Source organism: Bidens hawaiensis, unplaced genomic scaffold, assembly GCF_021521415.1.
Source record: "Bidens hawaiensis isolate Kalapana, Puna unplaced genomic scaffold, B.hawaiensis_p1.1 tig00035436_1, whole genome shotgun sequence".
Lineage (NCBI taxonomy): Eukaryota > Viridiplantae > Streptophyta > Magnoliopsida > Asterales > Asteraceae > Bidens > Bidens hawaiensis.
The window spans coordinates 197338-215810 of NW_027496155.1; the positions used below are offsets into that span (position 1 = coordinate 197338).

At 35.4% G+C, this 18473-nt stretch overlaps 1 protein-coding gene across 1 annotated transcript; it reads right to left on the bottom strand.

Moving 5' to 3' along the window:
* Positions 1 to 6070: 6070 nt before the first annotated feature.
* LOC143587271 (vesicle-associated protein 1-2-like) lies at positions 6071 to 15415 on the bottom strand. Its single transcript, XM_077068606.1, has 8 exons — positions 15209 to 15415; positions 15068 to 15138; positions 13867 to 13948; positions 13672 to 13787; positions 13422 to 13586; positions 13295 to 13336; positions 13146 to 13223; positions 6071 to 6381 (listed from the first exon to the last, which is right to left on the bottom strand). Exons 1-8 carry the CDS (start codon positions 15258 to 15260, stop codon positions 6277 to 6279), a joined length of 711 nt encoding a protein of 236 aa, XP_076924721.1. The 5' UTR covers positions 15261 to 15415; the 3' UTR covers positions 6071 to 6276.
* Positions 15416 to 18473: the final 3058 nt, after the last annotated feature.

Consider the following 18473-nt stretch of genomic DNA (forward strand, 5'->3'; position numbering starts at 1 on the left):
ATATATTCACATTAGGGTTTTCATGTCAACTTGAATAGCCCCTAATTAAGATCCAATCCATTCAATGTGCTCTACCTCATATTGTATACATTGATGTTAGGATTTTGACACTACTGATATTTCATTGATCGATCTTTAGCGTGAGAGTAAGAATATCGGGACCGGGACTGAAGTAATTGGACAAAGTTGAAATAAAGTGAATCCATATGTAACCACGATCGAGATAGAAAGTAGACACAACACACTCTACAATGTATACATATGGTCCAAGAACAAAGGGAATTTCATATTTTACAAGGAGCCTTTATAAAAGCAAGAATGAAGAGTCACTTTCTCAACGTGACATTTTTCAATGAGACAAGAGGGATGATTTATAAGCTGACAGAAAATATTGCAATATCATGCAAAACAAAATGAGTCATTCAAATTTTATTTTATATTTATTTTATATTGAAGTATTTAAAAATAAATGAAATGCTAATGTTAATTTGGTTTCACCCATTCTTTGTTCACATATAATAAGTATATATATAACCCACAAATGTTAATATCAGAACAAATTATAGGTTTAATGATTCTTTAACTATACGTGTGAGAAGTATAAAATTAAAAAGTCTTGCAAAAAGTTAGAAGAATGTGAATAATTGATAAAGGAAATTAAACTTTTTAAAATTTCAACATGTTTTCGCAAGAATTAAAAATTTTAAAATGTTTCTCACGTTTTTTTTTTTTGATTAGGGTTGTTTGCACAATTAAGTGTTGAATTAATAAGATAGTACTGAATCACAGCATGTCTCTGAAACTTAATCATTAAGAAACTACATGAGCCAATAATCAAACACGATCTACCTCTGACCGATTAGGAGGTAGTCTCTTAATGGAATTGAAATATACACTTTAAACCACTTTTTTTATTGACGAATTTCATTTAATACATTTTAAACCACTTTTAATTCATTTCAAACTTATGTGTTTAAAGATTTTACCATTATTAATGAACCATCACCCCAGCATTGGGATGTAGGTCACTTTGAACCAGTTAGAGACATATTTTCCGGAGACATATTGCCTTATTAAAAAGACCACTTTGTTAAACTTTATTTTCAACAAAAAGAGTAATATAGCTTGATATTTAAATAGCATCCTTTATTTATTTAATTTGAAAGTGGCTTTAACTCCATCACAATGTCAAAATAAGAAAAAAATAGTAATAAAAAAAGGAATTTGAAATTGCTTTGTCGAAAGAGAGGGCATCCAAAGGATCAACAAGTCCGATGCTAAATAAAATTCGCCTTTTATGAACATATGTTGGTCGATATTTTTGAACATTATATGTCCTAACAAGTGTGGAGTGAGTTGCATAAATTTGAACTTGTGTTTGTCCTAAAATAAATAATTTACTTTATTAATAAGCTATACTATTTAAGTTTGAAACATATGTTAGTCGATATTTTTGTCATAATATGAAATTAATCCTTTAATTATATTATATGCTTTCTATTCATGTAATGTTTGAATTCCAAATTTTATAATCCCCGCATCTATAATATTTAGATACATTTTATTTTATTTTATATTTAAGTACATTACATTATATTAAAAAAAACATGACATTATAAACTATACTTTAAACTGAATAACATTAATGATTTGAAAATGTAAGGATATTTCTGAATGACGGATTATTGAAAAAAAAAACATACAGTTTTAAGAAGGAATAAATTTTCAATGTACGTAACACCTAATTACTTGTTGTTCTGGTCATGTTTAGGTTGTGTTTGTTTTTGCTTATAAGGTCTGTAAGGAGCCTATGTCTGAGGGCGCGCAAACATAAGCTCTTGAAGACTGTTTGTTTTTAAAAATAAAATCTGAAAACTGCTTTTATTGTCTTAAAAAATAAGTTTTTTTCACCATCCTCACACATCTTCACACTTCTTAACATCATACCAAGTACTAACACCCAATGTCCAACACCACCACCACCCACCGTCCGCCACCACCACCACCATCCACCATCTGCCGCCACCACCACCCACCCACCACCACCTTCCGCCGCTACCACCACCCGCCGCCACCGTCCACCACCACCACCACCCATCGTCCCCCACCACCACCCGCCACCGCCACCACCCGCCACAACCATCCACCACCCACCACCACCGTTCATCACCACCACCACCCATTGTCGGCCACCATCACCGTCTACCACCACTACCCACCATTCACCGCCTACCACAATCGTCTACCACCACCCATTTCCATAGTTCGTACACCACTATCAATTATTTATAGCAGTCTACAAACGTTAAATGACTTTATCTACTGTAATATATATGATAGGTAACTAATTTTCAGCTTATGCAGACGATTTTCAGTTTATAAAACAAACAGTATTATATTTTCAGATTGTAGACCTTCAGACCACATCTTCAGTTGCAGACAATAAATCAGATGAAATCAGATTACAAACATATTTTGTATTAAAAAACAAACAGCACATGTCTCTCTAATTACTGAGTTGAAGATGCTCTAACATATAATTGGTATTTAGATTTAAAAGAACTAATCAATCATGATACATGAATACACAATTTCTTTCATATATGCATATGTGTATACTAAATTACTAACTAACTAAAGAAAGAAAGAAAGAATATAAAAGCCACAAAGCATGTGAGTAACAAAAGCATATATGTGGGACTAAAAGAGCATTAAAAAGTTAAATAGAAAAAGAAAGGGGGTTGGATATCGACATGGGTGTGAGTGTGCAAAAAAAGGTTTCACCCATGCAACACTTCTGTAGATGCTTGCTCACCAATCACCACTTGAGAAATTACTTGACTTGATTTACATATATATAAATTTATAAACTACGTACCTTCCTAAATGTTGAGTAACAAAATTCGGGGGGAAAAGTTCTGAGTGAACTAATTGAAACAGTTTGAAAAGTATATACAAACTTGCTACAATTTTCTTCAGATTATAACTCTTAGGAGTGTTCATTATCGATTCTAACTGTGTTTTGATATAATATTAATTTTAAGCATATGAATTGAATATTTATTAAGTGGGTTTAAATAAACATTTTTATAACTTAATTTTCAAATTGCTTATTTAATCACTTATTAAGTTAAGTCAAAGTGGTAGATCACTCACTTTACTAGTGAGAGGTAAGGGGTTCAAACCTCACGACCACCAATTTATATGGGAGATATGAGGGATGACCCTGGTTTGCCAGGGTTCGAGTTCTGATCTCACCCGGTTTTACCGGCTCCTCGCTGTCGTGCCGTTTGGCGGGCGTGGGGGTCGGGTTTTATCCGGTGAATCCCTCAATAGGTGGACCGCTAGGGGCTCCGTCCGTCCGGACTAGTGGCCGGCTTGGGCTACCTTTAGCCAATGGGGGCCGCGTACGGAGTACCCGACGTTACTTAGTTGGCCGTTAAAAAAAAAGTTTTTCCAAGTGTTTGAAAATTTTCCAATGTTTTGTTCTTATGAAAACTGATAACATGTTGACTAATATTAGAATTTGCTTGATATAATATGGTATTAAAGCCTTAGATTTCAATGTTATAAAGTTTCTATATAGTATATGCTAAAATTTGATTATTTTTTTTATAATATACAAAACTATATATGCATATTATTACTATTCATTTTTCCACCAAACACATATTGTTTACACCTCTTATTCTAAATAGATTCGTCAATTAAACGTAAAAGTTTTATTTAAGTCCGCTTCATAACAACGCTTTCTTTATTGTCCACATACTTTCTATCCTTAAAAAAAATACCCCTAAAAAGAAAAAAGTTGAGTATTCCATGGTCTCACTCACCCCCCACACTTTTTAAGTTTTTATTCTAGTAATTTACGTATCATATTTTTATTCCAACTCTAAAATTGACTGATATGTTATATTCTTTCACATTTACTTAAGATATTATATAACATATATTATAATACCATAGATATATCACATGTGTACTAATACTGTCCATGCATACAAACTTTGATGGTCATATCTCTATAGTCCACCATGCATGGAGGTGAATGGTGATGCCCACAAACCCATGATATGTTGTTTCTTATCAAGTTATCAACCACCATACAATAATTCAAAGAGACCCTATTTGTCATTGGATTTAGGGTTTCTTGAAGGTCAACCCCATTAATACCTAAACTTCTTTTCATCATCATTCTTTGATTTCTTTCATAATATGATTTAGTCCATCAAGTTTATCTCTATGCTCTTTTAGCACCTCTTCACATTTTGTTGTCACACAAAAAGATTTTGCCTACTTGAGTAATGGAGTGTAATTGCCACATATCTTGTGGCAAAGGTGTTTAATGATTCAGTTTAAACCGGTGAAATCAGCTAAACCGAACATTGATTAGTTTTTCGAATATTTTTTTTTTATTTTTCAAATCAGATTAAACTGTTTAGTTTAAAGAATATTGGTATCAAACAATTTTCATTTAATCATACTAAAATCACAAATGCAATGACACTTGGTAATGTTACATGGTTTATGACCTTAAATATATTTTCTTTAGTTAAAGTTGTTTCATTTTTACTTCTAAAAATCAATACACATCAATCTATTGATGGGCGTTTCCTCCTAGGACGAGTTGGCGTCATCCTAGAGCGTCAAACTAATTATGGACGTTAGAAATCACGTCTGAGGTAGGAACATACCTGGGCTATGAAGAGACATGTCATTGAGCCCAAATTGCCATCACCGTTCAAAAAAAAACAACTCAACACATGTTTTGATCGAAGATCCATTATACCAAAATCATGAAATATGAAGTTTGGTTTGGTTTAGTTTCAATATTTTAACAGCTTGATTTACACAGATTAGAAACTGTTACTAATGATTTGACTCACTGAATAATATAAAAATCGTTAAAACCAAACCGAAAACACTCCTAATTTAGTCTCTGTTGATAATATTATTGTTACGCGCTTTAATTAAACATGTCTATATGATAAATTGAAAATTAATTCTTGCCACAAAAGCCATGTGTTTGCACATGGTGGATCTAAGATTCAATATCTGAACAGATCTTTGATCACTTTTTACGTGCATGAAATTCCAAATCATCCACAGCAAAGATTGGCATTCAAATGATCAAAAGATTATGTATTTATATGCACTAGCAAACAAAACACGATGTTCATTACTCATTAGTTCTTTCGTAGGAATAGTCAAAACGATGTATTGGAATATCGGATCTATGGTTGTTTGAGAAAGAAACAAAGACAATTATTGGTTTTGGGGGGCCTACAATCATACAAACCTATAAAAATTGAAGAATGAAGACAAGAACCAATGTTTTTGGGGCTTACGGATCGAGGTAAGAACCGGGTAAATCGTTTATGGATTGACTGCTAGGTTAAAGCTTTTAATCAGAACTCTATACCTATACCAGAAGTTTTCATTTTGAATCAAACCGGTACGCTGGTATGAACCGGTATGACTGCTAAAACCGCCAGTGCAATTTATACGCCGTTCATCCAATTTACCGAGCCATAACGTATTGGCCACTTGCCCGGCGTCCGGTTTAACCAGTATTACCAGCAAGTATAAACCAGTTTTTGAAACATTAACAATAACTCAATTGCATGAACTTTGAGACAAAAATAATACTTACCTCTACATTTAAGTTTTTATATATTTTTTGCAGTTATAATATTTTCTTGAGGCCTATTATAACGATAACATTTGTTTTTTTTTCCTTTAAAATAGCAAAGACGTTAGAAAATGATTGAGATCCAATACAAATAAAATTTACTAGTGTAATTACATTATTAAACTAAAGTAATTATGTTATAAAAATAAAATTGTGTAATAATAATTACTCTAGTTTAAAAGTTACATAGTAATAATTATTACACTAACATAATTATTCTGGTAATTTATATATTTCTCGCGATGAAAGTCATTTGTATTTGATCAATACACATTGTGTGTATGAAGAATGTAATTTGTTATGCAATTCAAATATGATAAAATCAAAATTAAAAGGAAAAACAGGCAAATTCTAAGGAAATAAAAAATGAAAAACAAATTAGACACAACTTTGTACCAAATATAAGAAACCCAACATATGACCTTAACAAATCATTGGACACAGAAATGAATGTTATGTTACCCAAAATTACACAACATGTAAAATAAAATAAAATTAAGAAAAGAAAAACCATTTCTCACTCTGACCATAGTCTTCTCATATCACAACTAAAACAGGGTCTTCCATGGATTTGAATTCAATGTTTATTTCATCAAATAACCCAACAGAATCCCGAGCAAACCGATAAGAACAACATATAGGAACGGGACACCACCACGGCTTTTGTTGCCTTGACGCCTCAGCAGTTCCTACAATAGGAGTAAAAATAAATTACACAAATGTCAATGAAGATGGAAAGATAATTATATTTTTTAATCACGATTTGGAGGGGATAATTTCGAGTTAAAGTTTATTGTTTTTTAGTTTATAGTGAAGATTTGATATATCTTGTCTTTTTAGAGTTACCGTGTCGTTCAAGCTTTGTTAATATATATATTCACCTTTGTACACATTTTTATGCGGTTCTTGAGTAGTTAAGTTTGATATTAAAGAGTCGAAGCCGGTTTTAGCTTCAAAACTCTCCTGCGTTTTCCTGTTCACCGTTTTATACATTGTTTTGCCAGCAATTAGTATCAGAGAAGAGGAAACAATGGCTGAATCATCTAAAGAAGAAACATGTGGACTGATTAAATCCAGCCGAATAGCGAAGAGTAAAGGAGAGGAAGTTGAGAAATTCTGTTTCTGAGAGACCTAGCAGCAGAGAAGTTCGATTTCCCTGATATTGAACACATAGGTGAACCAAATCCCTGGTTTCGCGATTTATAGTACCAGAGGTCGAGGTTTCACTCTCCAGAAAAGAACAGTGGATTTGGTTGAGTTGACAAAGGATCTACGCAATCGGATTGCGAGGTAAACACACATAAGTTGGTTTTTGGTTATAAACCTACTAAGGAACTGTTGAGGTCGAGTTTAATGATTGAAAGGTTCGCATGGGGCTGATCAAGAACGAACTGTTGGGTTCGTAGGCCTTGTTGGCCCGGTTTATTATATGAAGTCAAAAGAGGAGACGGGTGTGGGCGGTCGGGCCCAAGCCCGGCCCGGTTTAGATTTCTTGCATAATAATTTACTAACCCTAGTTCAGTCTCTATATAAACAACATTATGTACTTGTAATATTTGTCACTCAATAAAGATATACCTAGTTGCCACCCGTGGACGTAGGTCAGTTTAGACCGAACCACGTTAAATCCTCGCAATCCGTTTACTGCTTTCGTGTGTGTGTTCAGTTTCGTGTGTGCGTTTAATCCTAACAAGTGGTATCTAGAGCTTAGGTTCGGATCACACGAAGAACACGTCGTCTCTTACGCCGCCGCGTCACCGCTAGCAGTTGCTAGGGTTCCGCCGCCGCCGACAAGAGATTTTCTCGCCAGCAACAAAAATCGAACAGGGTAAATACCGGCAGTTAGGCCGATATTACCAAGTGTCTCGATTGGTTTTTTCTGCGTATTATTGTTTTTTGAGACCAGAAGACGTGGGGTTGAGGTTTTGGTGAGGAAGGAGACCAAATTTATTTCTTTATTTTTTTCTTTTCTGATCGTGAATGGAGGTTTGACCAGGAGGGGTTTCTTTACAATATTTGTGCACAATACAGTTGTGCTATGGGCTACAAATAATTGTTGGATATCAAGATCAGTTTCTTTTTATTTATTTGGCTGAGATATTTTCTTTTTGTGCTAGCAAACCAAAATTGAGCAGTAGCACAATTAGAGTTTTTTTTAAGTTGAGGTCATTGAATAAATTAAAGAGCTTTGGTGCAAGAATGAGCCAAGAACAATAAATCAAGATCCTATTTTTTGTTGAAGAACTGTGTCAATCAGAAGAAGCGTTAAAGAAATCAAAACCAGTGCCAACCGTGTTTGTCAGGTTTTATCGTTTCAGTATTTAAAGTTTCAGTTTTCTGATTTACAGTTCGTATTCCGCTGCGGTTTAAAATAGGTTGATTATCTAACAGAGTTCAGTTGAACAGCCGTTAAGTTCAGGCTCGTGCCATTGTTGTGTCTGTCTCTGTTTTTATCCAGTTTTTCGTTTTAGTCATTGTCATGGCAGAAGACGGAAAGGTTTCGATACAGAAGTTTGACGAACAGAAGTTCGGTTGGTGGAAGATGCAGATTGAGGCACTACTTTGTCAGAAAGACTTGGATGTAGTGCTTGAGGATGAAAAACCAGAAAAGATGTCAGAAGCAGATTGGAAGAAGTTAGACAAGAAAGCTAGGGCTTGTATTACATTGTCGTTGTCGGAAGATGTGGCTTTTAACATCATGAAAGAAACCACAGCACGTGGTATGATGGAGGCGCTATCCAACATGTATGAGAAGCCTTCGGCAGCGAATAAAGTCTATCTTATCCGAGAGCTAGTGACAACAAGAATGAAAGAGGGTGGGTCAGTTACAACTCATATCAATAATCTTAATTCGATCTTGTCCCGCTTAGTGTCAGTTGACATTAAGTTTGATGATGAAGTTCAAGGCCTCTTGTTATTATCCTCTTTGCCCGACAGTTGGTCGCAAACAGTGACTGCAGTTTGTAGTTCGTCTACAAATATTACTTTCGATGGGATTCGAGATCTGATTCTGGGAGAAGATTCAAGACGCAGAAGTTCAGGTGAATCATCAGGCAATATGCTAGTCACAGAAGGTAGAGGTAGGGGAAAACAGCGAGGCAGTGGGAGCAGGAAGAGGAGTCAGTCTAAGACTCGTAAGGATATTGAATGTTGGGGTTGTAAAGAGAAAGGACACTTCAGGAATCAGTGTCTGAATGGTAAGAAAGAGGTGAACGTTACAGAAGACGACACAGATGACGGGGTCAGTAGTGATGAGGCTTTGGTTTGTAGTGTTGAGAGTAGCGTTGATGCTTGGGTGATGGATTCTGGTGCATTGTTTCATGCCACTCACTGTAGTGAAACGATGAAGAATCTTAAATTTGGGGATTTTGGAAAGGTTCGACTAGCGAATGATTATATTTTAGAGGTTACGGGTATGGGAGACGTTGATTTGATAACTTCAGCCGGTACTTCTTGGACTTTGAAAGACGTGAGGGTTATTCCAAGTTTGAAGAAACGTTTGATTTCAGTTGGGCAGTTGGATGACCAAGGGCACGATGTTAAGTTCGGGAATGGGCAGTGGAAAGTAGTCAAAGGGAATCTTGTGGTTGCTCGTGGCACGAAAATGGGTTCATTGTATATGGTCGGCATGTCATCGAAAGGAGTGGATCCAGTTTTGGTGAAAGACAAAATCCGGTTCACAGAATCTCGTGGGCAGAAGAAGGTTCGTTTTGCAAGTAACAAACCCAGAGCCAAAGTGAAGATTCAGGATGAACGAGCTAGGAAGGTTAAATCAGTTGGGGGACATCGTGACAGTGGGAGCACAGGTCGTGTTTCAGTTACAGTTCCAGGTCGACAGTGGATTAAGAAAACCAGTATTCCAGCTGTAAAAGTCTCTCCAATGAATTACTTGCTGAATATGGAGAGTGTTTGTTCTCAGGTTATCTCAGGATCCGGTAGTTCGTTACAGTGGGAGCCGGTAGGGACAGAGAATGGGTCAGGGGCAGTTTCAGCCGTGACTGACGTGTTGGAGTTCCGGGGAGCTTCAACGGGCCTTCAGGTTAATTGATGAGAAGGCGGTGGCAACTAGAAGAAGTTTAATGTTCAGATTACAGAAGTACAATCAGGAGTGCAGACGAGAGTACTCAAGGCCTCCGAGTGGGAGATTGTTGGGTTCGTAGGCCTTGTTGGCCCGGTTTATTATATGAAGTCAAAAGAGGAGACGGGTGTGGGCGGTCGGGCCCAAGCCCGGCCCGGTTTAGATTTCTTGCATAATAATTTACTAACCCTAGTTCAGTCTCTATATAAACAACATTATGTACTTGTAATATTTGTCACTCAATAAAGATATACCTAGTTGCCACCCGTGGACGTAGGTCAGTTTAGACCGAACCACGTTAAATCCTCGTGTTCGTTTACTGCTTTCGTGTGTGTGTTCAGTTTCGTGTGTGCGTTTAATCCTAACACGAACCAGGGCTTGTGGATGAGATCGAGCGATTGAAAGAAGTTTTGTTTAAGTAGCTTAGAAGGTGAGAAATGACAGGGTACCAAGAGAAGACGGTAGCTACACGGGGTGTTTGCAGGCATGTTTCTGGTAGCCGGTTGAAGGAGAATCAAGAAAAACGATGTGTTCTTGAGAGAGTGGGGTGTTCCCATGACGTGTAAATCAATCTGGTTGGAACAACCAAACAGTCGGGGTGACTGTTACTATCAGTTCGGTGATCACATTTAATCGGCAATTTAATAGAGGAAAAATAATGGAGCGTTCTCAAAAGTTTCTGGTGTAACTGATATTCGTGAAGTGACTGAAGTCATCTCAAGCAGCCAAAGGGGTGCTAGGTTTGAGGATGGAAGGATTCTGATATTTTGGTTACTTGGTTCTGAGTAACTTAGGTGTCTCTTTGTCCTAGTTGAAGAAGCAATTGAACTGATAGATCTTGTGTTGTAAAAAGTGCGCTTATGCACAAGGCGACCTCAGGCCAGGGAGAGTGCGCTTCCGAAGAGTCCAAGCAATAGTTGTATTGGAGGCGGCTGCCTTGAAGCCCCTTAGACACGGCGTGAGTTTAGGAACACTTTTACATGGGTAATGAATATCTAAAAAGGACCAAAACTAGATCTTACAAAATAACTGGAGCTTATATGCGATGTGTATGAAACTATGAACTTCTGGCAACTTTATGTGGGCAGTATTGTTTAAATTAACAAATAAAACGAAATACAAGAAAGTTGGGTAGATTGAAAGCTTGAAAATGGCGGTTTGTATACAAAGATAGGGATGAAGGTGAGCAAAGAGGGGTGCACACGTGGAGATGAAATGAATGTGTAACTGTTAGGAATGATTATATGGCTGATCAAAAAACAGCTTCCACTATTAACCGAACAGATCTGGTCGAACAATTAAAACACAGAAACGGCAGCAGCGATCTGCTGATAATCGGCTGCTGTTGTTTGTGGTAGCAGCCGATCTGCGCAGGTCTGATCGGAATCAGACAGACCACAATTGGCTTATTGTTGATCGAAGACGGCTGTCTTCAGATGTGGAGCGTCACAAGAAACACAAAACATAAATAGTAAATGAAATAGACGAAAGAGAATACAAGAAGTTTACGTGGTTTGGTTATACGACCTACATCCACGGGTGCACTAGCGAGTCAATATTATTGAGGTGTTAAAGAGTACAATTACATGATGCGTGATGTGTCAATAACTCATCATTTATAAAGTAAAGATTAGGGCATCCTAACTGTGAACAGTTACCTAATAAAGATAATTAGTGCCGGCTGCTAACTGATGCCCCTAGGGTCGCAGCCCCCACACCTAACAGTGATGACCAAGACTTTCATCCTTTAAGGCTAAGTTATTATTAAATTAGTTATTAGACCCTAAATTTTTTATCCTTCTTATCCTTTTTGTCATGTGTACTTTTAATTGCATTGATTTTGGTACAAAAGTGATGCACACTATGTAGCGTTTTTAGTTGTTATAGACACATAAATGTGTTTTGTATACGAAATGTGTGTTTTAAACAATTTAGAAACCTTTTACTAAATAATCGCGCCTCACATACATGATACGTGCGCTCCGCCTCACGCTGCTGCTCCAGGGACGTTATCGCCTCGGTGTCGCTCACACTTTTTAAAACATACGATTGATCATGATATTGGGACTTGGGATATTTAAAGAGATGTACAACAACAACCATACCAAGTAAATCCCACCCATAGCAAAGCTACTAGTAGGGTATGGGGAGAGTGTGATGTAGGCAAACCTTACCTCTATCCTTGAGGATAGAGAGGCTGCTTCCAGAGAGACCCCCGACTACTAGTAGGGTATGGGGAGAGCGGGATGCAGGCAAACCTTATATATATATATATATTTTATATATATATATATATATGAAGTTGCCAACAATTGAAGAAAAATAGAAAGGGTTAAGTAAAACATATGTAACATATATACATGAAACGAGATGAGCAATAACGCATGCAGTTACCTACGCTATAGTAAGATCTAGGCCCCTAGACAAAGCTAAGACCACGAATACCCTCCTAAAAGTCCTTAACCTTAATTCTACGTCTCCACGAACTCCTATCCTTGGATCATGTCCTCAGAGAGGTTTAATTCTATCAAATCATGCCTAATACGCTCATTCCAAGTCAGTTTGGGTCTATCTCTACTCCTCTTCCCCTCTACAGCAAGGGTTTCTACCACCCTAACTGGTGCAGACTCTTGTCTACTCTTCACATGCCCAAACCACCTCAACCCCCTTCCCTAATTTTATTTGAAATACTAGTTACCCCTAATCTTTCCCTAAAGACCTCGTTTTAATCCGATCCAACCTAGTGAGTATATGGGAAAAAGCATTCAGGGGATGGACGTTGAAACAACTTAAATTGTGTTTGGCTATGGATATTATTTCTTATGACTTATGAGAAATAAAGATCAAAGATGGGCTTCGTATTGATTATTGAATCAAAAGAGTATGGCAAGTGGTTGTGTGGACTGTGATCGGTAGCATATCTTATATGGAGCAGGGGAAGAATATCACTTTTGTTCCATGAGTAAAATAGCGGACCGAATCTTTTTTCAGAACATCACATGGGATGTTCAAATGAATTTCGATGGCAAAAAATTTCAAAATGTTGTGATCCTACTGGTTTTCAAATCCATGTGAACTTCAAATGGTCCATATAGCCAATAGAAGAGTTAGAACTGATTTGTCTAAAATCAAAGCTCAGATTGGCATATGGGGTCAAGAGCAGCAGGAATTGCGGTTTTTTTAGCTCGGATTTCAACTTTCAAGTTCTGCTAATGACTGGTGGTTACTAAGCTATGTAATAACTGATTATAAATTCTGAACGTAGTCAGGTTTGAATCATATCAATGTTATGATCTAACTAAATGCTATCAAGCTAGATACAAATTAATGAAGTATTAATAATGCATAATTAAGTTTAAGTAAAGGTTTAAGTACCAGTTCTTGGTGAAGCTTGTTAGATTGTTGAACAGCAAAATTCTTCTCCTCTGTTAGCTTAGCAACAAGAGCCCTAGTCTGAAAACACACAAACACATGAACAATATATATAACAGATAAACGATAAATACAATAGCTCAAAAAATAACCTCTGAAGGTTTCTCATTAGATTCAACATGTGCTCTCGGAACCTGCAGAAATAAATTTCACACTTTTATAAGTACCATAAAAACAACAAAAAACTATTAAAAATTAAAAAAACAAAAACAAACTCACAGCAGTAGAGTCGATTGCGTTTACGGTCCCGTTTTCTGAAACTGATGCCCTTGGAGAGGAACCTTCCTCGGATCCTTCTCTTACGGGTGAAGGCGGTTGTGCGGGAGCAACATAACTAACTTTTAATTTGCATTCTTCCACTTGATTTCCAGATTCCTTGTTAAACTGTTGAAAATAATATGTTTAAACCTTATAATTCCATTCACGACATGAAAAGTCTGAAAAATTATTCTATAACTTAAGCAAATACCAATTCTGGAGTAATATCTTTAGTGGTGGCTCCCAGACTTGCAACTGCACTTTGTAGCAAAAACTTGTCCTTGCATTGCAAGTCAGGAGGAGCCTCCTTTTGAGCTTGCATTGTAACTATACATATAGAAAACCAATGTCAGTTTGGTAAAAATTAAAACAGATAAATATTTAAAGTTGAATACAAAATGCGAACCTGTGACATCGCAAGTAGAATGAGGCAAAACGACCCCAGTGTTAGGCCTAACACAGTACTTCTTTGGATTCGTGGTTTTCACCTGAAAATTCAAGATTTAGAATCCTTGAAGATTGATTACTTGAGATAGTTACATCTAGTAAGCTTTACTAAATTTTACTTCAATAAAGCCATATTTTGATTATTTGAACTTAAACCTGCAAATTTTCATAATAAGATCGATCCAAACATTGAAAACTGCATCACCAAACCAAAACAGCCTGATTTTAATGCTTAATTTCTAACCTAACAAGTTTATATTCCTACATACAGTGTCTTAATTTCGGTCAAAATATCTGTGCCGATAATGTCAGCGATATTGACTTGTATTCCCGATATCAGTGTTTTAAGTCTTAATTTTCAACTTTTAGTGTTAAATGCTTGTGTTTTAAGTCTTAATAAGTTCCAACTTGCTACAAATGTTAGTGTTTTGGAAGTTGCAAAAGGATAATTTGTTAATAGTAGAAGAGTATACTGAATTGTTAGTGTTAAAGTGCTATATATCTATATAATTTATATAAATTCTGCATGATATTAAAATTACCGATATCCCGCCGCGATCCAACCGAATATCGGTCCTCGACCAATATTCAATATTATTCCGCATTAAGCCATTAACTGCTTAGTCACAATAACAGTACCCTGACCTAAGCCCAGGGTCTAATTCAACTATTCAAACTCACATCAAAATCATTACAAATAAACAAATTGGTACTAATTACAACAGCACCTTAATACAAACGCGTAATAGTTAATATATAACCTAGAAAACCTATAATTCTACATACAGTGTATAAATCGACTATTCAAATTCACATCAAAATCATAACAATTAAACAAATTAGTACTAATTACAACAACACCACCTTAATTCAAATGCTTAATAGTTAATATATAACCTAAGAAATCTATATTCCTATACTGAATTGTTAGTGTTAAAGTGCTATTTATATAAATTCTGCATAATATTAAAATTACTGATATAAACTGATATCTCAAATATCACCTGATCGATATCCGATATTTTTCCGTATTAACTGCTTAGTCACAATAACAGTACCTTCAACTGCTTAATTTATAACCTAACAAGTTTATATTCCTACATACATACATACATATAGTGTCTAATTCAACTTCACATGAAAATCATAACAATTAATACCTTGAAGGCCACATGATTGTTGGTCTTATTCGTCAATTGCATGGCACACGAGATCTGCTTCTTCAATTCAACTATCAAATTCACAAAATCAGATCTGAATAATAATAATAATAATAATAATACAAGTAAGTAAGTAAGTACATGGAAATTGAAGCTCCTGAGGCTCAATGCTGAGCAGTTCGCCGGTACTCATTCTGTCTGTCTGTTTTAACTTAATTAACTGAGTAACCGTTTCCGGCGAATAATAAGGAATATTCCTTTAACGGCGACGGAGAATCAAGTGTCAATGACAGAAAGAGATCTCGGTTTTGAAATGTGTGCGTTTTGATTGATTGAGAGAGAGAGAGAGAGAGAGAGATTATCGTGTTGTTTGTTTGGTCTTTTATTATCAGGTTTTATTTGTTAATTACGGTTTAAACGAGTCTTTACAGGGCGTTGGCTTTAGGTTTAAGTTTTCTCCGGATCAAAAACGGGTGTATTCGATGTGATAAATTTAGTCAGTAGTCCGTTTAAAAGATTTGTTAACCATTAAAAATAAGCAAGGCTTAAGGGTTGTAAAATGTAATCGAGCTGAGCCAGGGTGTGTGCTAGCTCGAACTCGAATTTAAACGAGCTAGCTTGAGCTCGAGTCCTTTTCTTTATCGAGCCAGGGTGTGTGTGTGTGTGTGAGGGAGAGAGAAAGAGAGAGAGAGAGAAAGAGAGAGGGTGTGTGTGGTTTGATTAAGGGGTCGAGTCCATCATTCTAGTCTTCATTTACTCGTTGTGGTTATCATTTGTTCGTTTTGGATTCCATTTGCTCATTGGTAAATTGTCGCTTTTGTTTTCACTGAACAAGGCTCGCAACGACTCGCGGGCTTTGTTTCGCTGAACGGGGCTATCATGGTTTCGTGGGTTAATTAAGGAGGTGAGTCTCTTATTCTTGTCTTCTTTTTCTTGTCATGGTCTTCATTTGTTCGTTTGGGCTTCATTTGTTCATTTCAAAAGTGTGGTTATGTTTTTATTGACCAGGGCTCGTATCATCACGTGGGCTTTTGTTTTCACTGAATATGGTTGTCATGGTCACATGGGCTGATTAAAGGGGCGAGTCCCTCATTCTAGTATTCATTTACTCGTCGTGGTCATCATTTGTTCGTTTGGGATTCCATTTGTTCGTTTGAAAAGTGTTGATTATGTTTTCATTGAACGGGGCTAGCACTGACTCGTGGGCCTTTGTTTTCAATGAACAGGGCTATCATGATCTTGCTAGTTTGATTAAGGGGTCGAGTTCATCATTCTAGTCTTCATTTACTTGTTATGGTCATCATTTGTTTGTTTGGGATTCCATTTGTTCGTTTGAAAAGTGTCGCCATTATTTTCACTGAACATGGCTCGTAGCGACTTGTTACACCCGGCCATGGTGACCAAGACATATGACCAATAGTTGGTACCGTTTTGTAAATATATCAAAGTTGCATTCTTTTAGTGGAAGTCTTATAAAGTATTATTTTATAAAAATGTCGGGATATAAATACCCGTTTGATAATACAAAACATATATGAGAAACATACAATTTACATTAATTTTAATTTCAGATATCTGAGTCATCAAATAACATCTTATGATTATATCTCCAATCTTCTATTATGTCTTGTTTGTCTGGTCTAACCTGTCTGATTTCCTGTAAAATGGGTTGAAAAATACGTCAACGATATGCTGGTGAATCGTTGACTCTAAAATATATTATGAAACATTGTTAAAACACAAATATAATTTTCTGAACAACTCAGTAGGGCTTCTGCTCTGGGGCGTACCACTAACATACACACATAAGTCAACAATGTTTTCGGGAACTGTGCCAATTGGAAATATGGTTTGAGAGTGACGCATAACATGTTTGCTATTTGTCAGTTATGTTTTGATCCATACACATGTGTACTCAGTCTGAGTACTTTTATTTTCTATCTTGTGCTATAACATTTTTTATAAACGTTTTCTGACTCTTTGGTGATAAACAATATATTTGTCTTTTCAGCTTTTAGACAAATAACATATTTATCTTTTCAGAGTAAAATCATTTTGTTCAGCCTCTTTAGATAGAAGGTATCTTTGTCTTTTCAGCTTTAAGACAAATAACCAATCTGCCTCTTCAAAGTAGAATCAACTTGTTAATCAATTAAACATATTCACTTTTCGGCTTGACGTTGAGTATATTTAAAGGTTTTCATATTTGTAAATTTGTTTTTGACTCTTCTAAGACAAACATCGATTTGTCCCATGACCCGCATAATATTGTTTGATGATTAAAGTGTTATTTAACAAATATATAACATGTTTATAACTCATTATCATATATATGGGTTAATGGTTTCAAAGCGGGTTAATTAATGTGGTGGCTTCGAAAGAGAGGGAGAGCAACCTGAGAGTGTCAGTAGGCAATTATATATGAGGATAGATAGATAGATAGATAGATAGATACTTTTATGTGCTAAAAACCAATTTTAAAAAGGTTGATTAGATAACTAAATACAAAGTTTTAAAGATATCAAATATTATAATAAAATTTTTAATACTTAAGACAATTTATCGTAAATACACACTAGTTTTTAACTCCCGTATTACGGTTTTGTTTTACATTATTTTTTTTCTAATATTTATATATTTTTTGGGACTTCAATTTTATTTATTGTTAGAAAGTTAATAATATACTTAGGATTTAATAATGAAATGGTTTCACAAATTGATGAAATGGTTTCACAAATTGATGAGATGTTATAACCCAGTTTAAAAGCTATTTGGTTTTGGTGAGACCAATGACCCTATTATTTTTTTACTATAAAATTCTATCTTAATTATAAATAATATTTTTTAAATTCGGATACTAATTTTTAGTATATTTCTGTTTTATATGGATATTCATATCAAATATTTGGTGATATTAATTTTTTAGTTAATAAGATGTTATAACCGGTTTAAGGGTTATCTGGGTTTGGTGAGACTCATACGGCATGCCCGTGAATTCGGGTCAAATGCGTACGAAACATTCATTTAAAAATAAAAACAATCCGATTGGTTGAGGGAATGTAGGATTGTTTCGTTTATATATATTTAAGATATCTATACTTAATCTTAATTAGCAAGATTTGAATATGCGATTATTAAGTTTTATACTTTTATTTGCCTTTCACATGTTTAAAAACAATTATTTAGTGGGCTTGTTTTTCCTTAGGGGTGGGCTATTGAAAAAATGTTTCCACCTTTTTATTTGAAAAAAGGAACATATTTCCATCTTTTAATGATTAACTTATATGATGATAGTATAAAGCGTTATTAATTTCACTAAAATCATATAAATGCATACACCTTCAATTTTATTGGTAAAATACAATAAAGTTATTTAACTGTTTATCTTGCTTTCTTATTTTTTTTA